General features: G+C 54.7%; 11 protein-coding genes across 11 annotated transcripts; 8 read left to right on the top strand and 3 right to left on the bottom strand.

Annotated features, from left to right (window-relative positions):
• Positions 1–55: 55 nt before the first annotated feature.
• Positions 56–1,325, top strand: BDY24DRAFT_380500 (RRP15 family protein). Its single transcript, XM_076639179.1, has 3 exons — positions 56–427; positions 590–952; positions 1,057–1,325. The coding sequence occupies exons 1-3, from the start codon at positions 82–84 to the stop codon at positions 1,263–1,265; spliced, it is 918 nt and encodes a 305-aa protein (XP_076499082.1). The 5' UTR covers positions 56–81; the 3' UTR covers positions 1,266–1,325.
• A 724-nt stretch (positions 1,326–2,049) lies between these two features.
• Positions 2,050–2,675, top strand: BDY24DRAFT_412843 (uncharacterized protein; the record flags this gene model as incomplete). The annotated part of the gene is made up of 3 exons (XM_076643121.1): positions 2,050–2,091; positions 2,183–2,247; positions 2,354–2,675. The coding sequence occupies 3 exons, from the start codon at positions 2,050–2,052 to the stop codon at positions 2,673–2,675; spliced, it is 429 nt and encodes a 142-aa protein (XP_076499081.1).
• A 1,118-nt stretch (positions 2,676–3,793) lies between these two features.
• Positions 3,794–6,410, top strand: BDY24DRAFT_439155 (uncharacterized protein). The gene is made up of 10 exons (XM_076644423.1): positions 3,794–4,474; positions 4,541–4,644; positions 4,725–4,807; positions 4,887–4,910; positions 4,985–4,998; positions 5,067–5,148; positions 5,220–5,335; positions 5,409–5,850; positions 5,999–6,033; positions 6,114–6,410. Exons 1-10 carry the CDS (start codon positions 4,024–4,026, stop codon positions 6,272–6,274), a joined length of 1,512 nt encoding a protein of 503 aa, XP_076499080.1. The 5' UTR covers positions 3,794–4,023; the 3' UTR covers positions 6,275–6,410.
• Positions 6,411–6,576: 166 nt separating this feature from the next.
• On the top strand, positions 6,577–14,656 carry BDY24DRAFT_380489 (glycosyltransferase family 2 protein). The gene is made up of 16 exons (XM_076639178.1): positions 6,577–6,962; positions 7,105–7,349; positions 7,471–7,594; positions 7,767–9,605; positions 9,694–10,497; positions 10,578–10,682; positions 10,774–11,252; positions 11,348–11,912; positions 11,994–12,148; positions 12,239–12,323; positions 12,399–12,580; positions 12,651–12,942; positions 13,004–13,273; positions 13,345–13,401; positions 13,472–13,513; positions 13,593–14,656. The coding sequence occupies exons 1-16, from the start codon at positions 6,843–6,845 to the stop codon at positions 14,163–14,165; spliced, it is 5,937 nt and encodes a 1,978-aa protein (XP_076499079.1). The 5' UTR covers positions 6,577–6,842; the 3' UTR covers positions 14,166–14,656.
• A 73-nt stretch (positions 14,657–14,729) lies between these two features.
• On the bottom strand, positions 14,730–16,716 carry BDY24DRAFT_412840 (glycosyltransferase family 69 protein; the record flags this gene model as incomplete). Its single annotated transcript, XM_076643120.1, has 5 exons — positions 14,730–15,265; positions 15,387–15,556; positions 15,655–15,773; positions 15,897–16,196; positions 16,291–16,716. The coding sequence occupies 5 exons, from the start codon at positions 16,714–16,716 to the stop codon at positions 14,730–14,732; spliced, it is 1,551 nt and encodes a 516-aa protein (XP_076499078.1).
• Positions 16,717–16,823: 107 nt separating this feature from the next.
• BDY24DRAFT_380482 (uncharacterized protein) lies at positions 16,824–17,684 on the top strand. Its single transcript, XM_076639177.1, has 4 exons — positions 16,824–16,882; positions 16,981–17,107; positions 17,174–17,316; positions 17,395–17,684. Exons 1-4 carry the CDS (start codon positions 16,838–16,840, stop codon positions 17,548–17,550), a joined length of 471 nt encoding a protein of 156 aa, XP_076499077.1. The 5' UTR covers positions 16,824–16,837; the 3' UTR covers positions 17,551–17,684.
• On the top strand, positions 17,685–19,632 carry RAD10 (DNA repair protein RAD10). Its single transcript, XM_076639176.1, has 6 exons — positions 17,685–18,157; positions 18,253–18,356; positions 18,432–18,531; positions 18,614–18,649; positions 18,710–18,750; positions 18,839–19,632. Exons 1-6 carry the CDS (start codon positions 17,693–17,695, stop codon positions 19,314–19,316), a joined length of 1,224 nt encoding a protein of 407 aa, XP_076499076.1. The 5' UTR covers positions 17,685–17,692; the 3' UTR covers positions 19,317–19,632.
• BDY24DRAFT_348395 (uncharacterized protein) lies at positions 19,421–19,867 on the top strand (the record flags this gene model as incomplete). The annotated part of the gene is made up of 2 exons (XM_076637664.1): positions 19,421–19,678; positions 19,769–19,867. Coding segments are annotated over 2 exons (278 nt in total), but the record flags the coding sequence as incomplete, so codon positions are not given.
• A 244-nt stretch (positions 19,868–20,111) lies between these two features.
• Positions 20,112–20,803, top strand: BDY24DRAFT_412837 (nuclear transport factor 2 family protein; the record flags this gene model as incomplete). Its single annotated transcript, XM_076643119.1, has 4 exons — positions 20,112–20,357; positions 20,442–20,498; positions 20,564–20,668; positions 20,759–20,803. The coding sequence occupies 4 exons, from the start codon at positions 20,112–20,114 to the stop codon at positions 20,801–20,803; spliced, it is 453 nt and encodes a 150-aa protein (XP_076499074.1).
• Positions 20,804–21,446: 643 nt separating this feature from the next.
• BDY24DRAFT_439150 (HPP family protein) lies at positions 21,447–23,207 on the bottom strand (the record flags this gene model as incomplete). The annotated part of the gene is made up of 6 exons (XM_076644422.1): positions 22,645–23,207; positions 22,412–22,540; positions 22,018–22,344; positions 21,803–21,922; positions 21,609–21,664; positions 21,447–21,540 (listed from the first exon to the last, which is right to left on the bottom strand). The coding sequence occupies exons 1-6, from the start codon at positions 23,134–23,136 to the stop codon at positions 21,447–21,449; spliced, it is 1,218 nt and encodes a 405-aa protein (XP_076499073.1). The 5' UTR covers positions 23,137–23,207.
• Positions 23,208–23,629: 422 nt separating this feature from the next.
• On the bottom strand, positions 23,630–25,797 carry BDY24DRAFT_380467 (3'-5' exonuclease). Its single transcript, XM_076639175.1, has 5 exons — positions 24,827–25,797; positions 24,716–24,734; positions 24,392–24,622; positions 24,249–24,302; positions 23,630–24,102 (listed from the first exon to the last, which is right to left on the bottom strand). Exons 1-5 carry the CDS (start codon positions 25,492–25,494, stop codon positions 23,782–23,784), a joined length of 1,293 nt encoding a protein of 430 aa, XP_076499072.1. The 5' UTR covers positions 25,495–25,797; the 3' UTR covers positions 23,630–23,781.
• Positions 25,798–25,803: the final 6 nt, after the last annotated feature.

Below are 25,803 nucleotides of genomic sequence, written 5' to 3'. Positions count from 1 at the left end.
AGAATCGACATTTGAGAATCCTCCCTCATCCCTCCTCCTTCTCTTTCCCTCCCCAACAACCAGCAACCTCCTTTTCCAGCTATGGCTCCCCAACCCAAAAAGAGCAAGCTTACCATCTCTTCTTCCTCCCTCGCTTCTTCTTCCACTTCCAAACCTACCAAGGCGTCCAAGCCAGCGCGAGTCGTCGTCGAGCAGGAGGAGGAGGAGGAGGAGGAGAAGGAGGAGCGTCTCTCTGATCTCGACAACGAGGACGAGTCGATGGGAGAGGAAGGAGGCGACTTCTCCGATGAGGATGATGAGGGAGAGATGGGAGATGAGTTCGATCTGGGAGGTGGACAGAGGGAGGGAGTCGAGGACTACGATACCGACGACGAGATTGAGAGAGTCGCGAACGACAAGCAGCCTGAGAAGTCGAAGAAGACTGCTAGTGAGTATCTGTTCTTCTATTCCGTGGCTTGCTCGAAGGAGCTTGCTGGTGCTTGTCGTGGAGAGGCGGAAGGAAGAATCTGAGAAGCTCGAGCTGACCTTCCCCTCCCTCCCCTTCCTCCCTTCACCTTCACCTCTCTCCTCTCCCTTCCCCTCTTCTCAGAGCGTAAACGCAGAGCCACCTCCCCTTCCACCTTCGGATCCCTCCTTACCAACCTCCTCTCCACCGACGCTTCCACCTCCAAACACGCTCCCGCCGCCGATGCCTCCTCCAAGAAGTCAAAGAAGTCGAAATCGAACTCTGAGCTTCAATCCTCCAACATCCTCTCCCTCGCTCCCTCAATCAAGAAGACCATCTCCGCCCGACAACTCGAGACCCGAGCTCGAAAGGTCCTGCTCGTTACCCGACAGGAGAAGGAGGACAAGGGACGAGTGAAGGACGTCATTGGAGGTTGGGGAGGAAGGGAGGACGGTGTTGGAGGTCAGGAGTGGGAGAGGTCGTTGAGGAAGGTTGCTCAGAAGGGAGGTTAGTACAGCTCCTTCTCGTATCTAACCTTGTGGAGTAAATACTGCCGACAGAAGCTCGAAGCTGACTCTTCCCCTCCCGCAATCCTCCTTCGCACCCTCCAGTCGTCCGTCTGTTCAACACCATCCTCCTGTCCGCTTCCCAATCCGAAACCGCTGGATCTAACTCGAAGCGACTGGACGCTCCCGAACCTCTTCCGGATCCCAAGAAGAAGAAGGAGAAGGACAACATCCTTGGACGAGGAGGAAGGAACCTCGACGGAGGAAGGGTCACGAAGGAGGGTTTCGAGGCCTTGCTCAAGGGAGGAGCGTAGATCAGCATCTAGCAGCAGCGTTTGGGTTTGGGAGAGAGGATGTTCATGACAGTTTCAGTATCCCTTGAAGTGAGTGAGATTGTGGTCGAGGGGGACGCGCGAGTGGGAAGGCGAGGGACGAAGTCGAGACGCGTTCGATTGAGCTCGAGCTCGCTTCGTAGTTGGAAAGAGCCATGTATAGAGGTCGTGACGTTGAGCTAAACTACGGAAGGGAGATTTAGGACTCGGCCTGGGAACCCAGATGAGAAACAGCGGCGGAGAAAATGCAAAGAGCGATGAAGATACCCCCTGAAGGGGAAGAAGAAGAGATGAGCACCGGGATGATGGTTGGGAAGAGGAAACGGAAAGCGACTTTCGAGCGCCTTTTGTAGGCGGGAAAGGGGCGTTTCTTCGTTTGGGCGCAGGGAAGCAATCAGACCTGGCTGATCTTCAGAGCCAAGAAGGAAGCAGCTGCTAAAAGATCCACACGAACCTACGACGTCGGTCGCAAAACGAAAGGATTTGAGTCCTGGCCAGGCGAGGGAGCGTGAGCGTCTCGAAAAGCCTGGGTCGAGCGCTATGTAGTGAGCTTTGAGAGTTTCGGAGACCGAAAAAGAGCGAGAGTAAGGGCAATGTGCTTGGGAAGAGAAGGGACAAAGGAAGATTCTCTCTCGGGTTACTAACGACTGACTGAAAGGCGCGACACCTGAAGGGCGAGCTCGAAAGGTCCCCTTCTTCTTCCTCAACTCCCATCACCCGCTGTCAACCTCTTTTCAGCTCTCGCACTATCCTCTGTCTTTAGAACATGGCCCAATACCTCCTATCCTCGGTAGCTGGAGCCACTTCAGTGAGTTCTCTTCGAGCTCTGTGTCGCGAGAGATGACCTCCGAGCTGACGAGCTCTCGCTTCCTTCCTTCTTCTTTCCTTCTCTTGCTTAGTGCGCCATGATCTACTATACTCTTTCGACTTCGTTGTCATCTCGGACGGAAGCGATCAGATCATCGTAAGTGGCTCCATCTTCGGCTCTGCCATCGAAGCGTTTGTTTCCCTAACGAACGAAAAGAGCGAAGCTCACCTCTCCTTCCTTCCCTCCCCTCTTTCCATCTCAGACTCCACCACTCCTCCGTCTTCCTCTCCCACCCCACCTCTTCTCTTTCCAACCCTTTCCCACCTCCACCTCCACCACCGTCAACCATCATCACCTCTCCCTCTTCATCCAGACCAGCGGCTCTCGTCCCAGCATCAGCACTTCCTTCAACTCGTCTACCTCATCGGGATCTCGTTACGACCTCCTTCGCCGGCGAAGTCAAGGCTCGATGGAACCAGGATCTGGAGACTGCTGTTAGGGGGTTGGGGAGAATGGAGTGGGGAAGCGAGATCGCAAAGGGGTGGAGGGATGTGAAGGCTTTGGTCGAAAGCGTTGGGAAGTGAGGGAGCTTGAGCTTTCTAGAGGGCTCGAAGGATGGAATGCCAGCTTCGATCTCTCCTTTGGGGCTTGAGAAGAGAGAGCGGCTTGGCCTTAGGGTGTCTACCTAGTCGTCAGGATTCATTCATCACTCCTCAAGTCGCCTCTTCGTCTCTCCTCTCCTCGTCCTCCATCACCACCCCCTCCGCGTCGCTTCCTTCGCCCGAAGCCCCTTTTTCCACTGGAATGTCGACGACAGAGCACGTATCGGGAGGTTGGCAGATCGGACAGGGAGTTGGGGGTTCCTGCGAAGGAAGAAGAAGTGCCGAACCGGTGAGCTCTCTCTCGACTCGAGGGCTGAGCGACTGGACTCACAACCACCCTTCTCATCCGTTGAAGGTCGCTTGATTCCATCTGAAGAGTCTTGGGATCGGCTCGCCTACGAAATTACCCAAACTGATCAGCTTGAACTCCTCTTTTCCCTCTCTCAGCTCAAACGACAACGTACAGGACCTTCTCCCAGACCTCTCTCTCCCTCCCTCCGACCAACTCCTCTCTCCTTGCGACTTCGCCCTCTCTTCGAGCAACCTCGACCTCCCTGAGTAGAAGAGACCTTTCAATCTGCTTGGCTTCAAGCTCTCGTCGGTCGAGCTGAGCTTCTCGAGACGAGAGAACCGAGGAAAGCGAGATGAGAGGTTGGAGAGAGGAGAGGAGGGTTTGAGAAGGAAGGTCGAAAGAGGAGCTGAGAAAGGAACGAACGAGGTAAGTACTAGAACCAGAAGGAGACCATGAAGAGATACGAAGGACGAACAGATCGCTGCTGGATCTTCCCCCAACGGAAAGAAGCTCAAGGAAAGCTCGTAGCCCTCCGTCAGGCGAAGACGCGTCGAGACTGCCTTTCCAGTTTCGAGCTCCCAGTAGAGGGTGAGAGTTCGGAGGAACAGCGATCAGAAGAGCCAGGATGGAGAGAGTGATGCTGAGAACGACCAGTACTTCTCAGAGAAGAAGAGGAGGAGATGACGAGGTCAAGATGAGGAGTGACAAGCAAGCGAAAGGGAGGATGGATCGAAAGGACGACGGACCTTGAGTCGAGTTTGAGAGCTGAGAAGCTCGGATTCTTGCAGGCTTGTGATCCATCGCAGGGACCCAAAAACTGCTGGTGAACGTTGGAGGTCAGCTTTCCCTTCGAGAAAGCAGGGGTGGGTGTTTCAGACTGCGTGCCCTCCCTTCGAGCAGAGCTCAACATTCCGCCGCTCGACCCCTCTTCCCTTTTCTCCCCAATCAACTTCCAGGAAATCACGATGATCCTTCCAACCACCACGATCTCGCCCCAGGACCCTTCTCGACTTCCCTTCCGAGCTTTGTAGTCCCAGGATGCTTGGACAGACTTCTTCAGCGTCTCTTCGTCGACGTCGAGCTCCCTCCTCCCCTTCCTCTTCCTCGGCCATCTTTCGTCGACCTCGTCCTCAATTCTTCGTCTTCCTCCTCATCTTCTGCACCCTCCTCTACTACTACACTCCCCTATCCTTCTTCTTTATCCTCTCGCCAAGCTCCCTCTCCTCCTCGTCGTCGTCGTCGACGTTCAAAGCTCACGGAGGAGGAGGCCTCGAAGCCTTCGAGAGGTTGACCCTCGTAGTGATTTGGACAGGTTTGAAGGTTCCCTCCTACCTCGCCATGTTCTTAAGGAGTGTCGAAGCCAACAAGGGGAGGGTGGACTTGGTCTTCGTAGCCAAGAGGGACGAGAGCGAGGCAGGTGGAGGGAGGTGTGTAGACTTGGGAGAGACGGGCAACAACATCAGGAGCGTGTGTCTCTCAAACTTCGAGTGTGAGTTGAGCTCCTTCTTTCCTTCTTTTTCGAAAGTTGAGCTGACGAGGAACACCATTCGTGTAGACTGGACGCTTCATCAAGAGTATCTGTGCGATCGGTGGAAGTGCAACGAGCAGGAGAAGGAGGAACTGATGGAGGTTCTGCTTCATCGCGGACGCGAGGACTACGTTCGTTTCAGCACTACCTGTCCTTCCTCTCTTCCTTCCGCCCGTCTCGAGATACTAAGCTTCGCCCCTTCTCGTTACAGATCCACTCTCACTTCAGGGTTCTGAGAGGACCCATCATGCAACGCTACTTCTTGGACAAGAAGTCGAAGTGGTGGGGTTGGTGGTGAGCTTGAACTTCGATCTTTGCTCGTCGTGGCTGCAGTCTGAGCTGACTCGTCCTCTTCGTTGCATGTGCTCGTCAGTGATACTGATGTGGTTCTCGGAAAGTGAGTAGGCTGCGAAGGCGAGAGGTCTCGATGACGAGCCGAACTGACGGGTTCTTGCCTTTTTCTTTCTTCAGCTTCGAGCGACAATGTGAGCTTCACCTCGGTTCCTCCTGCGAGCTCACACCTGAGCTGATTGTGATTTGTTTCTCTCTTCAGTCCCGTGGGACATCGCTCACAAGTTCGACCTCATCCAACCGACTCATCAGACGGAAGCGAAGGAGATCCTCGTTTACCTTCGGTTCGTCTAGTTCGAACGCGTCTCGATACCTGCATCTCAAGCTAACACGATGTCCCCCTTCGCTTCTACAGAGGTCACATGACCATGTTCCAAACTCGACCTTCGACTCTCAAGAAGCTTCATACCTTCCCTGCCTTCGAGTCGTTCGAATCATACAAAAACGGAAAATTACCCGTCACAGCGATGGGTTCGTGCCACCTCTCTCTTCCTCCAGCTCTCTGTACTGACCCATAATTCTTGGCTCTCGCTCTTCCCAACAGAGGAGGAGGACTTCTCAACCTTCTTCTTCCACACGAATCCTCAAGTCACCTTCCTCACCTACGACGCGCTCCTTTCCGGACACTTCGTTTCCTCCGCCCTTTCTCCCCACCTCATCTCCCTCATGCACACCCAAGGTCCTCCAGACTTCACTCTACCTCTCCCTTTACCCGAACCCATCTCCGCCCACAATCCTCGCCTACCAACGTTCAGCGACTCGCCGCTCGCCAACGGAGTCGTGAGATTGGATCTTGGGATGACGAAGGAGCCTGTTTGGTTCCCGAGGGAGGGAGCAGTTAGCTATGTTCCTTTAGAGTTGAAGAAGGGAGCTGGAGCGGGGAGGACGTTCTTGATGAGGGAGGTTCCAGGAGGAGTCGTTCGGGAGAGGGTCGAGAGCTGGACGAGGTGGGAGTTGAAGGGTCCTCAGAAGGGAGTGAGAGAAGGGTGAGTCTTCTTTTCTCTATCATCTTTGGAAGGTTCGACAGGATGACGGTGGACGGTGAAGGATAAACAAGGGCAGACACACGGCGAAGAGGAAGACCCGTCGACAACTGACGCGTCTCGTTCATTCCTTCCTTCCTTCCTCCTTCAGACTCTATCAACACTTCCAGATGACCAAGAAGCAAGGTACCTCCCTTTCTTCGATTCTTTTTCTCCCTACGCGAGCTTCAGGCTGACTTGATCCTTCTTGCCCTCCTTTCGCACAGAGTGGTTCATGAACCTCCCGCCCAACCCTCTCGCCAAGGGCCAGCTTCTCACCATCGCTGGGTTTCACGACGCCGAAATTCGAGCTGGATCGAAACTCGTCTGGAAGGGAGGAAAGAAGGCTGAAGAGGAGAAGGCGAAGGCTCTGGCGGCTCTGTCGTAGGAAGGGACGGGTCGAGAGCGTCGAGTTTTGATTTCTTTCTCTCTCGCCAAGGGACGCGTCGGTCTCCTCATTGTGTTTTTCCTTTGTTTCACACATCTAGATTTTGCTCGTTTTCCGTATTCTCCAACTCTTTATCAAGCTGTAATGTATAGGCTCCAGATGTCCTTCGTTCTTCGCTCTTCAAGCGAGGGGAAAGAAGAACATCGGGAGGTTTGTGACAGACTCGCGGTGACGCTGTTCTCCCTTCCTTCCTCTCCCTCTTCTTCCCTTCCCAGCTTCTCTACCTTCTGAGCTTCAGATCTCACTCGATCTCCTGGACACGGACAGCCTGCAGATCCTTTGATTAGAAAAACCGGTTACGACTCTTTTGAATTTTCTGAAGTCGACCCCTCTGTCCGTTCCCTCCCCTGCTCCCTTCACCTGCCTCCCAACCTTCACTCCCTTCTCGTCTCCCTTTCTCCTTCAAGTCGTCCAAGAGACGCATCCTTCTCTCCTTCTCCTTCTTCTTCAAGACCCTCGGCCAGCAACCTCTCTCCCTTCTCTTCTCGCTCTGGAACCGGACAAGGACATGGCCCAAGCTCGACAACAAGCCGTCGTGGGATTGGGAGCGAGAGGAGGAGGAGTCAAACGAAACGAGCAGACGGAAGATCTAGTCGATCTAGTCTCCATATCAGACGAGTCCATAGTGGTGAGTCTCAGCTCTTCATTCGTACCACTTCTTCTCTGCTTCTCAAAGAAGGGAGTGCGCTGCAGAAGCCAGCAAAGAAGAAGGAGAGGGTCGAAGCTCACCTCCTCCTCCCTTTCTTTGCCCTCTTCTTCTTCCGATTCAGGCTTGCCTTCGAGATCGATACCTTCTCGACTCCCTCTACACCTCCCTAGGACCCTCTTCCCTCGTCGCCATCAACCCTCACAAGTTCGTACACGCCAACTCGGATCAAACGCTCGCAAACTACTCTCAGGATCATCGCAACACCGAGGAAGGAAGGGACGTCCTGCCTCCTCACGTCTTTGGACTCGCTGGGAAGGCTTACTTCGATATGAGGAGGACCGGGAGGGACCAGAGTATCCTTATGAGGTTAGTAGCATTGCACCCAGTCGTCTTGAGGGAAGAGGAAGGAAGAAGGGAGGAAAAACACCGCCGAGCCAGAGCTGACCTTTCCTCCCTCCACTTCTCTTTTCGCTTTCGCCTCTGGCAGTGGAGAGACTGGGAGCGGGAAATCGGAACTTCGTCGTCTAGCTATCAAGGCTCTCGTAGATCTCTCGCTCAGTAGTCCAGGGAAGAAGGGTTCGAAGCTCGGTCAGCAAATCCCAAACGGAGAGGTGAGTCGAGCTCGAGGCTCTCCTCCTTCCCTTCCTCTCTTCTTCCTTCTCCCTGCCCGTCCTTCGCCTTCGTCCTCTCTTTTGAGCTGTACCGTCGACTCGACTGCTTCTCCATTCTTTCTGCAGCATCCAAATCTAACCCAAACCCTCTCTTCTTCCCTCCCTTCGCCAGTTCATCCTCGAATCCTTCGGAAACGCTCGCACCATCCACAACGCCAACGCCTCTCGCTTTGGGAAGTACACCGAGCTTCAGTTCACCGATCGAGGTCGTCTAGCAGGAGCCAAGACGCTGGACTACTACCTCGAACGATCCAGAGTTGCAGGTCCCTCACCAGGAGAACGGAACTTCCACGTCTTCTACTACCTCGTCGCCGGAGCGTCGCAGGAGGAGAAGCACCACCTTCGTCTCACGGGAGACTCGTCGTCGTACAGGCTACTCGGAGCTACGCCCAGAGGAGGAGGAGCAGGAGCTGCCGACGACGGAGTTCGATTCGAGCAGCTCAAGCAGGCCTTCAAACTCGTCGGACTCTCCAAGCGTCTCGTCGCGCAGATCTGTCAACTCATCGCCGCCATCCTCCACATCGGGAACCTGGAATTCGTCGTTGATCACGACAAGAACGTCGATGCCGCCGTCGTCAAGAACTGGGATACGCTGGAGACCATCGCAGAGTTCCTCGGAGTCGATCCCATGGACCTCGAAGGAGTCTTCAACTGCAAGACCACCGTCATCTCCAAGGAGGTCTGCACCGTCTTCCTCGACCCCGAAGGAGCTTCAGCCAACCGAGACGACCTCGCCAAGTCTCTGTACGGACTCCTCTTCGCCTGGCTCAACGAGAACATCAACGAGCGTCTCTGTCGAGATGACTTCGCCAACTTCATCGGGATCCTCGACCTCCCGGGTTTCCAGAACCTCTCGGGCTTCGGAGCCAGGACGAACTCGCTCGATCAGTTCTGCGTCAACTTCGCCAACGAGCGTCTCCAGAACTGGATCCTTCAAACGACGTTCGAGCGACAGACGGCAGAGTTCGCCGCCGAAGGACTCACGTCGGTCGTCCCCTCGGTTCCCTTCTTCGACAACTCGGAATGCGTCAGGATGCTCTCGACGACCCCCGGAGGCCTCATTCACATCATGGACGATCAGACGAAGAAGATGGGCAAGAAGACGGATCACACCATGTCGGAAGCCTTCGCCAAACGATGGGGAAACCACGCCAGCTTCAAGAACGGAGGAGTCGATCGAGCCGGATTCCCTACCTTCACCGTCAACCACTACAACGGAGCCGTCAACTACTCGGCCGAGTCTCTTCTCGAGAAGAACGCCGACGCCGTCAACCCAGACTTCGTCTCTCTCCTTCGAGGAGGAATGGGAGCAGGAGGAGCAGGAGCGCCAACCGCCGCCGCCGACTCGTCGGGTTCCAGCAACCCCTTCGTCAAGGGTCTCTTCTCTTCCAAGGCCATCGCTACTCAAGTCCATCCTCGAGATCACGAAACCATCATTGCAGCTCAGCAACCCGTCAAGCCGATGCGAGCTCCGTCGACGCGTCGGAAAGGACGAGGACCTCGACTCGCCGCTCTCGGAGAGGAACCAGAAGACGACGACCCCGACGGACCCGATCACAACGTCGGAGGTGGAAACGGAGGACCCTCGACAGCTCTTCCAGAGATCCGCTGCGTCGTCGGAGAGTTCAAGTCGGCGTTGGACGTTCTGTTCGAGACGTTCGAGGAGACCAAGGCTTGGTTCGTCTTCTGCCTCAACCCCAACGACGTTCAGCTACCCAACCAGCTCGAGAGTCGAGGTCTCAAGACTCAGATCAGGAGTCTAGGCATCCCGGAGATGACCAAGAAGGCAGCGTCGGCGTCGTTCGAGGTCAGCATGACTCACGGAGAGTTCCTCGAGAGGTACGCCGGAGAGCTCGAGCAGATTCCTGTCTCCGAGGGAGTCGAGTCGATTCGAGTGTTGAGGGAGTCGAAGGGATGGCCGGAGAAGGAGTTGGCGATTGGAAAGTTCAAGGTGAGTCTCTCTACGGCTTCGAGTCTGAATCGTCGACGAGGAGAGAAGCAGACACTGATCTTGCCTCGTTCGACCCTCGTTTCCTCAGGTCTTCGTCGGATACCGAGCCTTCCGAGTCCTCGAGGATCGGCTTCGAGCAGAGGATGTCGAGGAACAGAAGAGGACTCGAGAACGAGAGATCGAACAGTCAGGAGGTCTCTCGCCAGGAGGAGGAGTCGAGAACGATCCGTTCTCGCCCTATCGGACGACCGTCTACGACAACTCTCCAGCCAACTCCCCCTTCCTCCGGTCCGATCCCAACTTCGGAAACCTCTCCTCAGCAGCCCTCCCTCTCGTCGCCAACGCTCAGCAGCAACGACGAGACTACGACCTCGACAGCGAGTACGACCGAAGGACCGTCAGGAGCGAGGACGAGTACGCTCAGAGTCGATTCACCAGCCACTACGACGACTCCAACTCCAACTTCGGAACCGAAGCCTACGCTCCCTCTCGGAACATGTTCGGAAACATGGAGAAGTCGGGACTTCAAGAGAAGGAGGAGCTCGACGCCCGAGCAGCGACCGACGCGGAAACGACGGAAGTCGTCAAGATCTCGTCGGCGAGGAAGAAGTGGGTTGCGATGGTCTGGATGTTGACGTGGTTCGTTCCTTCGCCGTTCCTCAACTGGTTCGGAGGGATGAAGAGGCCCGACGTTCGACAAGCTTGGAGGGAGAAGCTCGCTATCAACATCATCATCTGGTTCGTTTGCGGATGCGCCATCTTCGTCGTCGCCATCCTCGGACTCCTCATCTGCCCAACTCAGCACGTCTTCAGCGCCGGAGAGATCTCTCAGCAGTCGTACGACAACAACCCGGACAAGGAATACGTCTCGATCCGAGGAGAGGTCTTCGACGTGAGTCTCCGATTCCCCTTCTTCTCTTCCCGTCGCACCTCGCTGACTTTTTCGTTTCATCCCCTTCTGCTCCCTTTAAGCTCACAAGCATCGCTCGAGGTCACGTCGCCATCATTCCCGTCATCAAGGCCAAGTCGGTTCTCGCCTACGGAGGTCTCGACGCGACTCCACTCTTCCCCGTCCAAGTTCGTCTCTCTTCTTCTCTCTCACTTCATTCATCGCTCCTTGTTTACCTCTGCTGATGTCTTCCCTTACTTCTTTACTTTCGCTCCACAGGTCAGCGCCCTCTGCGATGGAATCGATGGATCGGTCAGCCCTTGGGTTCAGATCAACTCGCTCAACAGCACCTCCTCGAGGGACACCAACTCGGTCTACCACGATTTCCGAGCCTTCACCAACGACTCCCGACCCGACTGGTACTTCGAGCAAATGATCTACATGCGATACAACTTCCGACTTGGATTCGTCGGCATCCTTCCCAAGACGATTCGAACCAGAGGAAACGCCGGAGAAGCTCTGGCAGTCTACGACAACCACGTCTACAACCTGAACGACTACATCAACAACCCTCCCTACCTTCGAGCTCCCGACGGATACCAAGCCGAGGCGACGGATACGACGTCGTTCATCTCGCCGGCGATCGTTCAACTCTTCCAACAGTCGGCCGGAAAGGACGTTACGAAGAGCATGAACAAGTTGAAGGATACGCTTGGTGAAGAAGTTTTCGCTCGACAGATGACTTGTCTTCGAAACCTGTACGTTTCACTATCTTTCGGCTCGATGTTGAAGCGTAAAGGGACAAAGACTGACTTTCAGCCTCCTTCGTCTCGTCGCGTCCTTCTTCGTTCAGCTTCCTCATCGGAATGGTCGACAACCGTCAATCCACCCAATGTCTCTTCGCCACCTACATCCTCCTCGTTCTCTCTATCATCATGGTCACCATCATCGGTTTCAAGTTCATCGGAGCTCTCTACTTCGGATCCCATCGAGCACCGGAGGATCACGACAAGTTCCTCATCTGCCAGGTCCCCTGCTACACCGAGGGAGAGGAATCGCTCAAGAAGACCATCGACTCGTTAGCTCGACTCAAGTACGACGACAAGCGGAAACTCATCGTCGTTCTCTGCGATGGAATGATCGTCGGATCCGGAAACGACAGGCCTACTCCTCGAATCGTCCTCGACATCCTCGGAGTCGATCCCAACCTCGATCCGGAACCGCTCAGCTTCCTCTCGCTCGGAGAAGGTCAGAAGCAGCACAACATGGGGAAGATCTACGCTGGACTCTACGAATGCGCTGGTCACGTCGTCCCCTACGTCGTTATCGTCAAGATGGGGAAGCCGAGCGAACGACACCGTCCTGGAAACCGAGGAAAGCGAGATTCGCAGATGATCCTGATGCACTTCTTCAACAAGGTGAGCCCGTCTTACCTCGTATCTCTATGCTTCTTTCGTCCGATGAACTGACTCGTTCCTCCTCGGGTCGTCGTTTCCCAGGTCCACTTCAACTCGCCGATGAACCCCCTCGAGCTCGAGATGTACCATCAGATCAAGAACGTCATCGGAGTCAACCCGTCCTTCTACGAGTATCTATTCACGGTCGACGCAGATACGGTCGTGGAAGAGAATTCGGTCAACTACCTCATCTCAGCGTGAGTCTTCTCCTCTCGTCCTCTTCCTTCGATCTCCTTCGTCGGCTGACTCCCTCATCTTCTTCTCTCGCCCTTTTCGCCTCTTCTCAGTATGATCCACGACAAAAAGGTCATCGCCTGCTGTGGAGAGACTTCGATCTCGAACGCTAAGCAGTCCCTCACGACGATGATGCAGGTTCGTCCCTTTTCTCTTTCGTCGACGTCGTCGCTCTCTCCTTTCTAAACTGGTTTTCTCTCGTTTCTTCCTCAGGTCTACGAGTACTACATCTCCCATCATCTCGCCAAGTCGTTCGAGTCGCTCTTCGGATCCGTCACCTGTCTCCCTGGATGCTTCACCCTCTACCGACTTCGAACTCCCGACACTCACAAGCCTCTCTTCATCGCCGACCCGATCATTATGGACTACTCTGAGAACCGAGTCGACACCCTTCAGTATGTAGATGCTTCTCTTCTACTTACTTCGTCCGAAACTAACCTCTCCTCGTTTCCTCCTCTTCCTCAGTCTCAAGAACCTCCTTCACCTCGGAGAAGATCGATATCTCACGACCCTCCTCCTCAAGCACTTCCCTACCTACAAGACCACCTTCGTTCGACCAGCTCTCGCTCAAACTGTCGCTCCGGACGAGTGGAAGGTTCTCCTCTCGCAACGTCGTCGATGGATCAACTCGACAGTTCACAACCTGGCCGAGCTCGTCTTCATCGACAAGCTCTGTGGGTTCTGCTGCTTCTCGATGCGATTCATCGTTTTCATCGACCTTCTCTCCACCATCACTGCTCCCGTCACCGTCGCCTACGTGAGTCCCATCTTCGTTCGAAAGCAGTCGAGCGACGATCCTGACTCCTCTTCCCCTTCAGCTCGTCTACCTCATCTACCTCGTCGCCGCCGAAGGAAAGACCATCCCTACCCTCTCCCTCGTCATGATCGGAGCCATCTACGGTCTCCAAGTCCTCATCTTCCTCTTCCGAGGCAAGTGGGACATGATCGGGTGGATGATCTTCTACATCCTGGCCATTCCCGTCTTCTCCTTCTACCTCCCGCTCTACTCGTTTTGGGCGATGGACGACTTCTCATGGGGAAACACTCGAGTCGTCGTTGGAGAGAGTGGAAAGAAGTTGGTCATTCACGTGAGTCTACGTCTCCTTTCTATCTCAGTTCCGAAACTGACGCGTCTTCCCTTCCCGTTTCCCTTCTTCAGGACGAGGGCAAGTTCGAACCGAAGTCCATCCCTCTCAAGTCTTGGAACGAATACGAGGTGAGCTCTCAACGTTTCTCTTAGTCTTCTTCGCTCAAACATCGCTGACTTCGACCTCGAATCTCTACAGAACGAGCTCTGGGACAAGGAGTCGAATCACTCCGTCGGATCGGTCCGTCCTCTTCCTTCTTCTCCCCTCTTCGTCTCTTGTCGATGACTGACCTTTCGTCGCTCGTCTGTGTTTCGTGCAGTGGGTTCCTCCTTCTCGAGGGGCGATGATGGCCGACTCTCGAGCTCAATCTCTCTACGGTCGCCAAACCATCTACGACGCTCCCTCTCGTCAAATGAGCCCTTCTCCCTCCGGTCTCGACGCCTACGGAAACGAACGAGGTCGATACTCCAACTACCAACAAGGGAACGACGGAGATTACTCGCCAGGTCGGCAGAGCCAGTACCGAGCCAACTCGTTCTACGGAGGAGGAGGAATGGAAGGAGGAGGAGATCAGCAGTACCGCGACGAACGACCCGCGTCCAACTACCAGAACAACCACATGATGGGAGGATCCCCACTCGCTCAGCCTTCGCCATCGAGACCCAACTCCAACTTCCTTCCTTCGCTCCCGTCGGCAGCACCTCTGGGCATCAGAGACGTCGACGACGAGGAACTTGAGATCGCCGTTCGTCGGATCCTGGACAGCTCGGATCTGAATACCGTCACCAAGAAGGGAGTCAGGAAGACGCTGGAAGCAGAGTTCGGGTGTGATCTCTCGGGAAGGAAGGAGACCATCAACGCTTTCATCGAAGCTGCTCTTACCGGCGCTTGATCGATCTCGCTCTCCCGCGCTCCCGTCGTTTTTCCGTCTCGTTGCTTTCGTTTACATCTTTCAGCTGTTACCATTTCCCTTGATTTGCCTTCTCTCACGATCTCTGCTCTCTCTTTTCTCTATCTCTCTCTCATTTACCACTACATCACTGCTATTTAGATTCCCCCGTTTTCCTCCTCTCTCGAACTGGACTTTCTCTCTTGACTTTGACGAACGCCCCCAATCTCTCTTGACTTTCTCTCTTTTTTTTCCCTGCTTTTTGCCCTCGTTTCCACGGACTCTATCTTTCCTTCTTTTCATTTTTCTTCTTCGAACACTTTTCTCTCTCTCTCTCTCTTTCTCTTCACACCATCCCTTCGCTTCGCATCGCATTATCTCCCCTCTCGTTTTCTGGTTCGTGACCGTCTCTCTCTCTCTCGTTCTCTTTGTCGATACCAAGATGTACGACTTGCTCTCTGTCCTATAGTTTCGAAATTGCCTCCCTTTGGACCACTCTCTATCTCTCTCGTTCTCGAAAACGCGTCGCGTCGAAAGGTTTGAGATCAAGATCGTCCGACGTCCTCTTCACCCCCAAAGCGCGTCCACCCACTTTCCATGCAACCACGGATTCCCTTTCACCCCTCCCTTTTCTGGCCATCCAAACCCAAGAATCTGCCTCGGTCCTTTCACACTTTTCCAATCGATCCTCTCCTCCCCGTCTCCCATCCCAACTTCCTTGCCCACTACTCTCCCCTCCTCCTCCTCCTCCTCCTCCAGCCTCCGCAGCATCCTCGCCCCTCTCTCCTCGTAAGCGACCTTCACCCCAGGAACGACCTGCACCCTCGCCGCTCCTCCGTCCACGTTCGACGCGACGGCTCTCCGCCAGAGATCTCGAGAGAGGAGGAACGCTTCCGAGTGGTTGAGTTCGGGGGAACCCGGGGAGGAGGAGGAGGTTCGGAATTTTAGGGGAGGCGATCGGCGAGGGGTGGGCGTTCCGGGGATGGAGGGAGGGACGAGAGGGTTCAGGGAAGAAGAGGAGGAGGAGGAAGGGAGGAAGGGGAGAGAGGAGAGGATGGTGAGGCCGTTGAAGCAGGAGAAGACTGGGAAAGGGTTGGAGGATTCTAAGGAAGCCCGATGAACGGAGGGAGAGAAGGGGAAGAAGAACCTCAGCGAGGAAGAGAACGAACGAACGAACGAACGACGACGCGGTCCGCTCGTTGGGTTGGTGTTTTTGAGACTCACCGTAAGCTCTCCTCTCCCTTCCATCGGGACTCGACGACGGATCGAACAAGAGCTCAGGTTTCCAGTCCTTCTTGGAGGGTCCGACGGGGAAGAAGGTGTTCCCGTTGAGGGTTCGAGCGACCCACGAGTCGTAGAACTGGAGCGTTGCGTGCCAGGTGAAGAGGGTTGGGCTGGGCGAGGGGAAGACGAGGCGAACGAACGGAAAAAAGGAGGTGAGGCTTTGAGATAGGGCGAGAAGGAGAAAAGGAGGGTGTGGGTTGAGACTCACGGGTTGTAGAGAACGTCCCAAGCGCAGGTCTGCGTCGCTTCGTTCTGAGCGTGTCGGTGGAGGAGTTCGAGGACGTGAGCAGCTGAGAAGAGGACGTCGTTGAAGAAGAGGATGGGACCCTGAGAGGCGATCGAAAACGACAAGTGAACGAGGACCAGTCAGCTCAACGAGAAAACTCCAAGGACGAAGAGACAAAGAGAAAGAGAAGAAAAAACGCGTCAGACGCGACTTGCTCGACTCACCCAACTCCTCCTCCCGCTCTCCCTCACCAGCGGTTCCAGCGCTTTGTTCCTCAACTCCGCCAGCACCTCGATCCTTCCTCTGCCACTCCCACCTCCTCTGTTCCAATCGACATCTTCGTTCTTCATGGATCTAATCGAGATCTGATCCTCTGGGACTCCGAGTTGAAGCAGACGAGGTTTGAGGATCTCGTTGAGGATGGTGCTCGTAGAGTCTTTGGAGGGACCTTCGACGATGGAGAGGTAGACGTGTTTGGGACCGAGGAAGTCGGCGAGAACGAGGAGGGAGGTGATGATGTCGGGCTGGAAAAGAAAACAAAAGAGAGAGAGAGAAGATCAGGGACGAGGAGGGAGGAGAAAGGAGGTTCGAGCTCGAACGAGAGATAGAGAGACTGACTAGGACTGGAGAGGCGTTGAGAAGGTTTGAGGTTAGATAATAGAGTTGATCCTGCTCGTCTTTCTCCTCCTCGTCGTCGTCCCTAGAGCCTAGAAGCTGCTCAGAGGCTTCCTCGTAACGACGACGAGCTTGACCCTCCCTCTTCGAGTTCGAGCTCGTCGCAGTTGGAGCTCTCAACCCATGGAACCTTCTCTTCTGCTGGTCTGAGAGTTCTGGAGGGTAGACTCTGACGGGCTTGGGTAGTTTGAGTTGACGGTAGAGCAAAGAGAGGTCCTCGTCGAGTTGAAGGAAGGAGAGGGGAGAAGGAGATCGGCCAGGGGAGGGAGGAACGGTAGAGGTTGAAGACGAAGAGGAGGAGAAGAACCAAGCTGTGAGGAGGAGAGTGGGAGGAAGAAGGAGGAGAGCGTGAAGTTTTGAAAGTCTCATCGAGACGGAATCGGCATCGAAGTTGGGAGGTGAAACAAAGGAAGGAGGGAGAAGGACGAAATCGTTGAGCTCGATGTTGTTCGAAAGCGATGTCTTCAAGCTTTCAACGGCCACCTTTACCATGTCTTCAACTCTTCGGGATCATCTTGATCTCCTCTCCTCCTACGTGAGTGCTTTCCCGAAGCTCAAATGTGTAACGAGCCGAAGAGAATGAGCTCGAAAGCTGACCTCCCCTCCGCCCCATCCTCCTCCTCCTCCCTTCAGATCCCCGAGGACCATGAGACGCTGCCTTTCATCATCCTGCCCATCCTGTTTCATCTCGTAGTGCTATCCTACCTCTACTCGTATCGGAAAAGCGATGGAGCAGTTCTCGCAGTGGCTCTCTTCTCTCGTGAGCCTTCTTGTTCGATCATCTCCTCGACGACTCGACGAGCTCACCTCCTCCTTCTCTCTCCAGTTTCCCAAGCCCTGTTCGCCTCAGCTCCTACAAGTTTCTGCGCCGTCATCTTCGCTCCTAAACACTTCACGAAGGAGCAACAATCGTCCTGGTCCATGAGCTTCTTTGCTCTCCCAGCTCTCGGGACGTCTCTGGTCGCTTTGGTGAGCTCGTCTCTCCTTCAGCTTCCTCTCTTGCCGTTGGAATGAGCTGATTCGTTCGTTCGTTCGGCTGGGATGAAGCTCTTCCTCTTGATAACCATCTCGAGGTCGCTGGACTCGCTGGCGAAGGCTCGGGTCGATGCTGAACGCCGGGCGATCAAGAAGAAGGAGGGAACGACAGCAGGAGGAGAATTCAGCGGCTCCTTGCCTCCGACAGAATCGAAGAAAGACATATGAAAACCTTTCATCGAACCCTGTTTCTCGCAAGTCAGCAGGCCTCTCTACGACGTACCCGAAAAATATCCTTTAAAAAGCTCATGACGACGCCCCTCCTTCCCTTCTTCAAGCTCACCCTCCTCCTGCCCTCCCAACCTCCACCATGGCTCCCAAACCCTCCGCTCCCTCTGCTTCGAACCGCTCAGGAGGCAGCAGCGGCAAGATCCCTCCTCGAAAGGAAGTCGTCATCTCCTCCATCACGTCTGTCAAATCAGCCAACCATGCGACTATAACTTCTACCACCACCTTCGACAAAACAGGTCCCTCTTCGACCTCCTCCTCCTCGTCGTCGAACCGTCCACCCGTTGTTCGTCCTGCTCCTCCTCCGCCACCGCCGCCGTCTTCGTCTTCCTCGAATCGACCAGCAGGAGCAGCAGCTTCTTCGTCTTCGTCGATACCAAAAGCAACGGGTCCCAAACCTCCAGTCGTCGTAGGAGGAGGACGAGGAGGAGCAACGAGCTCGAGCTCAACCTCAACCTCAGCAGCCTCCACCTCTTCAGGACCCATCAAACCTGTCGTCGTCCACGTAGGGAAGAGCAAGAACGCTATTCTCGTTAACGCTCGTCAGGTCAGTCAATCCACCTCTGCCTCTCTTTCCTTCCTCACCTCTGAGCTCCGAAGGAGAAGAGCGAGAGAGAGCTGACGAGCTCGTCCACTTTGCAGCGAGGCAACCCCATCATGAACCACATCAAGAACGTCGCTTGGGAGTACGGAGATATTGTTCCGGATTACGTCGTGGGACAGCATACGTGTATTCTGTATCTCTCGTGAGTCTGGCGCAAGGGAGCGAGAGGGAGGAAGATGGAGCTGATCGAAGTTGAGCTCGTTTCGTTTGGTTACAGGCTTCGATACCATCGTCTTCATCCGGAGTACCTGCATCAGAGGATCGAGAAGCTCGGAGGGATGTATCAGTTGAGGGTGTTGTTGGTGATGTGCGATGTGGTGAGTCTGGAAGAGGAGGGAGAGGGAGTGAGGGAGGACGAGCTGATTCGGGTTGGGTCTCGTACTGTTGTTTTTTGTGCAGAGCGATCATCAGGATCCTATTCGAGAGATCAGCAAGGTCAGTAGTACGCTCCTCCCTCTTCGTCCCAGGTTGATTTGCTGAACTTATCGTTTCCAGATCTGCATCATCAACAACCTCACCGTCATGGTTTGCTGGACGTTCGTTCCTCTCCCTCTTACCTCCCGTCGTCTCTCTTTCTTCCCGTCGCTCACCTGTTCCCTCTTTGATCTCGTTCGATACACACAGTCCCGAAGAAGCAGGTCTCTACCTCGCAACGTACAAGATCTACGAGCACAAACCTCCCGACATCCTCAAGGAGAAGGTCCACAACGACTATCGATCCCACCTCAACCGCTCCCTCACTGGGATCAAGGGTGTCAACAGGACGGATGTGCTGACCTTGAGTAGCAGCTTTGGCGTGAGAAGCTTCCGCCGCTTCCGCGAGCCTTTCGATCGTCGCTCGAGCAAGAAGACGCGTCCTGACTTCCCTCTCTCTCTCTCTCTCTTTCCCCTCCGTTCTTCCTCAGAGCTTCGACCGAATCATCCACGCCTCCCCCGAAGAACTTTCCGTCTGTCCTGGAGTAGGAGAAACCAAAGTCCGTCGACTCGTCGAGGCCTTCACGGGGAAGTTCAAAGGATCGTCGTCCTCGTCTCGTTCGACGTCCACTCAAGGAGGAGTCGCCAAAGTTCTGGCCGTCGCTGCTGGGGAGGCCGAGGACGATGAGGTTGGCGAGGAAGTGGAGGTGGAACCGAGTGGGAGTAAGAAGGGAAAAGGGAAGGGAAAGGGGAGGTTGTTGGACGGGAAGGGGAACGCCGTCGTCGAGGAAGAGAAGGAGGACGCGTCGAGTTCGAAGGGAAAGGAGCAGAAGGAGAAGGAGTACAGTCCTGATTGGCCTGATGAGGAGGAGGAAACGCCGTTGTCTCCTCTGTCCCCTGAGTGGGACGATGCAGAAGACGACGACGACGAGGAGGAGGAGGGCGGGTTCGCTGCGAGAGCGAGAGCGGAGGGGAAGAAGGTGGCGAGGTTTTCGGACGACGACGACGAGGAGGAGGACGAGCCTGTGCGGAAGAAGGGGACGAGGGAACGTGAGTTGTTTTCTTTCTTTCCTCTACTTGAGGAGCAGTGGGGAAGGTCGTCGCTGATCGTCTGGTTGGTTTGGTTTGGACGCGTTTTAGTTACCGTTGACTCGCCTTGATACGTTTGGACGCGATCGTTGCCTATTAGGATATTTGGATTGACTACCAGTCGAGTGATGATATAGTTTTCGTCGTCCTTGGACTTTTTCTGCTTCTTGCAAGGCTTCTTTCGAGCGGAAGAAAAGCGTTCGGACGCGACGAGACCTCGCTTCCCCTTTCCCCTTTCTCCATCTCTCCCTTTCTTGCTCGCTTGTCCCGCCAAGAACGTAAATTCCTTCTCGTCACCTGATCCGGCTCCTTCCTCCGTTCCAACCTCTTTTCCTCTCCTCCCTCCCAACCATCACCCACTCAATCCACCTTCTCTTCATCTGTTCTTCTCAGCATGTCTGCACCCACTTTTCCCACTCCTACATCCCACCTCTACCCTCTCGCTATCTCCTTCGTCCGATGCATGAACGAGAGCGACTACACGACCATGGAGCTGCTCCTTCATCAAGATTTCTTGTACCGACCGTGGCCCAGCTCGATCAGCATGAAGGACGAGAAGGGTGGGATGCTCAGGATCGGCAAGGAGGAGTTTATGAAGCAGGGGAAGGAGGTTTGGGACGAGGTTGTTGAGAAGCTTGGGGTGAGCGAAAGAGAGGAAAGGGGAGGAGAGGAAGGGGACGCGGCTGGCGCAGGTCTGATCGTTTCTTAATGGGGTGAAAGTCAGGTCAACATCGAGGAGCCCGTTAACGTCGTTGAGGGAAAGGATACTATCGTTCTTCAAGTCAGTCCTGAAAACTGACCTTTCTTCGTTTTCAACGTGGTCGCGTCGCGCGCCGATATTTCAAGCTCAACTCGGACGGCCTCATGAAGTCGGGGGAGGAACTCAAGCTCGAGTACTGCCTCATCTTCAGATTCAAAGACGACAAGATCATCAGCTACGACGAGTGGATGGTGAGTTCCAACAGCCGAAGAGGAAGAAAAGAAAGGGAATCGAGCACGATTGACGCGTTTTTTGACTTTTGGTTTGGTGTGACGTTCAAGGATTCCGCCTACGCGATGAAGGCGTTCAAGATTGAAGAGCAGTAGGAGATACATCTCTCCTCAGTCGAGTCGGGAAGCAGGATGGAAGGGAGGGGAGGGAGATGGGGAAAGGAAGGGAGTCGGGTTCGCGAGCGAGATTCGAAATCGATGGGCTTTGACCGAGCGTTCGTTTGTTGGTACGAAAGCAGTTCATTCCAAAGCGAGATTTTTCGTTTGACAAGAAAAGTTCCTGAAAACGAGGGAGGCCGGAAACAAAGAGGAGAAAAGAAGAAAGCAAGAGTCAAAACAGCGCGTCGCGTCTCGGTCTTCCTTGCTCGAGGTTTTCGATTGTGTGCATTTTTTTCGAAAGCAACCAGGCTTTCTTCTTTCGTAAACTTCCTACTACCTCTGTATCTCCCCCGAAGACCTCTGTCTGAGCTCGTGCGCAATCCTCAACAATCAAAACATCGGGACCTCGTGACGAGCAAGCCACTACGAGCCCTCCCTAAATACCGTTCTAGTTCTTCCTCTAACTACCTCCTCCTCTCCCTCCTGGATCCCCTCCAATTCCGACGACATCATCCCGACGGTCGCACGATCCCCTCGTCCTTCCATCTCTTCGTCAAGCCAATCGCCACCTGCATCTAACTCCTCCATCTCCTCCTCTACCTCCTCCCTATAAGCTTCTCTGGCTCGAGTCTGACTCGAGCTACGACCTCCCGGACTTCTGGTTGGACGCCTTGACGTTGAGCGGGAGGCGAGTCGGATGGGGGTTGATTTGAACTTGATTGTTGGCTCTGATGCTGGTGGAGAGGGTCGAGGAGACGTGGCAGGGAGAGGAAGAGGAGGTTTGGGCGGAGGATGAGTCCACCAGTATACGGGGTAATGAAGTCGAGTGAGGTTGGTGAGGAAGAGAGCGATGAGGAGCTGAAAGGGGGAAAAGGAGACGCGTCGAAGTCGAATCGAGGTCAGCCAGTCGTCGTGAGAAATGGGGCAGGAATAGTGACCGACAGGAATAAGCCGACTGGAAGTTGTGATCAAGTTCGAGACTTGAGAGGGACTCACAAGGATGGAAGAGGAGATCAGAACTGTCGGCACCAGCAGAAACCCCAGCTTGGCTACTCCCTTCGACGTGCAGGAAAGGAGTGCTGTGGCACCGCCAGGAGGATGTACTGAAGACGTCGCCTGGAGAAAAAGAAAGGAAGCGAATGAGCTTCGGAGGGGAAACAAAAAGGAAATCGTTTCGACGCGTCGTGAATCGAAGGGCCCGAAAAACGCACCTTCATCGCAGCGAGGCTCAACGACGTCGCTAAAGCACCAGCAATCCATACGACGTGTCCTCCATCGGCGTAAGTGGACGAGAAGTAAAGGCTATATTGAGCTGGACCCGCCAGGGAAAAGAGGCGAGATATCGAGCAGCCGATTAACGACGATACGAGTTGTCCGAGTAAGACTGGTCGAGGTTGGGAGGGTGGAGCGAGTGGTAGGGAATACAGAAGGACGACGGCAGCACCTGTAAGAGAGAAAGAGGAGAAGAGGGGAAGAAGGTAAGCAAGAAGGAAAAGAGAGAAACGCGTCGATGCGGCGTGAGAAAGGGACGCCCCCATCTGTCGAAAAGAATGCCACATCAGCCTCCAAAGGAAAGAGCAGCGTGACTAAAAGGAGAGGACTTACAGATCCAATGACTAAAACCTTCTCGTCTCCCTCGTACTGCAGCTGCAGGAATCCGCTCTTGTCGAAGAGCAGAAGAAGACTTGAGATTCCGAGAAGCGACGCGACGAAAGCCAGCAAGTAGCTCTCGACCTGTTGGACGAAAGAAGACATCCGTCAGGTCGTTCCATCCACTCTAGAGATCTTTATCGACTTCCGGGCCCAACAAGGGACGAAGAAGTCGGGAAGAAACGCACCTGAGGAGAGACATGGTTTAGAATCGGTAGCCACGGTTTCCCTCCTCCCGTTCCAGCTCCCTCATGCTCCCTCCAGCCCAAAAAATGCTTGACTAGAGGGGGAAGTCGTCCCATGACCCAGTCGTATCTCCTTTGCTGAGCCGAGTCGCCAAAAGCTTGTACAGCAGCAGCACGAGCCCTTCCTTCAACTCCAGCTCTCCTCCCTCTTGACCTCCCTCTCCTCTCCTCGTCGTCCGTTCTCAACACTGCCTTGAAATCTTCCACACCAGCCCCCGAGGAGCCTCCTATAGGCGGACCCGGTGATTTCGAGGAAGCAGAAGAGCCTCTTCGACCTCGAGGGAGGAGGAAGCGTCGTGTTGTGCTCTGGGAACGAGAGGAACGTCCGTATCGATTTGGAGACGGAGAGAAGGACGAGGAGGCGACCGAAGGGGAGCGATGACGGGAAGGTTGGAGAGAGGGTTCGGGAGGGGAGATGGAGGTTTCGGGTTGCATTAGAAGAGCTGTGGGTTTCTCGAGAGGTTCGGAAGGGTGGTGGTTTGAGGTCGAGGAGATCGAAGGAAGGGACGTCTGCTGAGCTCTCGGCGGGCAAGAGCCGGAATCAAAAGCGAAATTTCCAGGGACTTAAAACTCTGTATCTTCTGAAAAGAGCTAGTTTGAGTGGTTGTCGTTCAGTTTTCGACGTTGTAGGGAAAGATGGTCGTCAAGGAAGAGAAGGGAGAAGTTCGAGCGAGCTCAACAATTTCCCTCCTTCCCTCCCCCCTCCCATCACCTCTCCCACACCTTCTTTTCTGCCTTCCTTTCTTCATCCCTCCATCATGCCTTCTAGCAACGGCTCGAAGACGTCGAGCTCTCAAACAGGAACCAAAGCCATGGACGACCTTCCTTCGTTTTTGGGCTCTCCGTTCGAGGACCGAGATGACTTTCTCTTCTGGCTCTGAGCAGAAACTGAACTGCGTGTGCAACGAGATGGAAGCAAAGCAACACATCGAGATAAAAACAAGAGACAAAATGACAAGAACAGAGAAAGAAGATCGTCGCAGCCGCAAAAATAAAGCAAACCAAACCGTAACGCGTCGTTCCATACCACCTCTCCTCCTCTCCTCCCACCCAACTCATGCCAACCCAGCACCCACCACCTCACTCCCCCTCCTTCTCCACTCTCAGCCTCTCCTTCTCCTTCGCTCTCTCCTCCTCCTCCTCCTTCACCAGATCCCCACTCCAACCCATCCTCCGCTCCTCCAACCCTCTCGGCCCTTCCCACCCGTCCTTGTTCTCCTCCTCGTCCCTCTCCATGATGGCGAGCAGTTTCCGGAAGATGAGAAGAGCTGAGAGAACGTCTGCTGCCGCGTAGGTGATGGCTTCCTTGCTGAGAGCGGCGGTCCAGTCGCCTGTTCGTAGGGCTGGTTTGGGAAGGTGTCGGAGGAGGTAGTGGGCGGTGAGGTTTTGGAGGGAGATGATCTGGTGGAAGCGATAAAGCGAAGAAAAGAGAGAGAAGGGTTAGATCGGGAGAGGTAGACGAGATGTTCACGTGGAGAGACGGTGCGGCGAGGCGGAGAAAGTTGGGAGGGAGGGGAGGGAGGGAGAAGACGAAGTTTCGAACGCACTGCTTTCCCAGGACCAGTCGAAAGAGGATCCAAACTTCGAGCCATGTGAGAGACCTGTACACACACGAGAACGAAAGGAGGGGAGTATAAAGAGATCAGCTCCTCGTTCCGTTCGCCTCTTCGTCGACTCAACTCGAACTCACCTCCAAGAACCCCCTCATCTTATGCCCGAAATCCCTCCTCAGCTTCAAAGCGTCTCCTCGGATGTTGACTCCCAGCTTGATGACCTTCGGGTCGAGTAAGATCTTGAGCAGTTTGGGAGGGATCCGATAGAACATGGACGAGATTTGGGCGAGGACGATGATTTTGGAGTCTCCGATCTGGATGAGGGCTGTTTTGCATTCTTGACCTTTTCGACGAGAGATCGGCCATTCCTATTGCAGACCAGAAAACGAGAGAAAGAAGTTAGCGAGAGGGAGGACGCGAAGAAGGGAGAGAAGCGAGGAGGGAGGAAGACCGAGACGCACCATGTCGAACGAGAGAGGTCTGAAGATGCCGAACGACGAACGGAAACACGAGATCGGTCAGCTTCCCAACATGATAGATACCGAACTTCGTAGGTAATTCGCCCTACTCACCCTCTCAAACACCCCACGAGCTCATCAACCTCCTCCTTACACCTCGAGTAAACAACCATCGGCGGTTTCTTCCCTTCTCCCAACAGCTCCTCGTCCTTCAAGGTGAACTCCTTCATCGTCTCCTTCCCTTTCCCTTTCCCAATCACCACCCTCGGAGCCGAAGCAGTCTCTACCGACGTCGTAGCAGCAGCAGAGGGAACGTTCTCCTTCTCCTGCTCAGCCCTCTCCTCCTCCCTCGGCTTGAACCTCTTCCTCCCGGCTTCGCTCTTCTTCCTCGGCGAACGTCCAGGACTGTTATGAAGAGGATACACCAACATCTCTCCTACCGCAATCCTTTCTCCTCTCCTGCTTGTGAAATCTGGTTGTTTGCCCTTGTCGAGGAAGGAAGGATGGATGGGAGATTCGTGAAAGGGACGCGTTTTCTTTGGAGAGAGCGCTGACCGACAGGAAGGGGAGGTGTAGATCGGTTGAGCGCGAGGACGGAGGTTGCCAGCTGGAGATTGTGGGTTGGACCAGAACGGATGAGGAGGAAGATCAGGGACGAGAGGTGCGGCGACTTTGGAGGTGGAAGCGGAGGGTTGCTGAGCTTGAACGGGGGAGGAGGAATCGAGATCGATGATGGTAGTCGAGCTGGGTTTGGAAGGAGTGCGTTGAGGCGGGGACATCATGTCGGAGAGGGAACGTCTGCAGGGAGGGTGGGTGGTGGGAGGATCGGAGCGAAAGGAAGGAGGGGAGAGGGAACGGAAGGAGAGGTGTAGTGAGCTCGATCGTTCCCTCCTTTCCTTCGAGACTCTTTTGGCGATACAAGAAGCGGGATGACGATCCGAGTAGAGACAAGAGACTCACTTGGTGGTGGACGTGTTCGTCATGTCTGTGCTCAGAACGGAAGGGGAACAAGGACGGGGAAGGAGGGAGTTCTGGTTGAAGGAGACAGGAGAGGAGAACCGCGCTTGATTTTCCTTCTTTCGCCGACGTCG

Source organism: Mrakia frigida, assembly GCF_051309035.1.
Source record: "Mrakia frigida strain ATCC 22029 unplaced genomic scaffold BDY24scaffold_6, whole genome shotgun sequence".
NCBI lineage: Eukaryota > Fungi > Basidiomycota > Tremellomycetes > Cystofilobasidiales > Mrakiaceae > Mrakia > Mrakia frigida.
The sequence above is the reverse complement of the archived record's forward strand: the minus strand, read 5'-3'. Positions and strand labels throughout refer to the sequence as shown.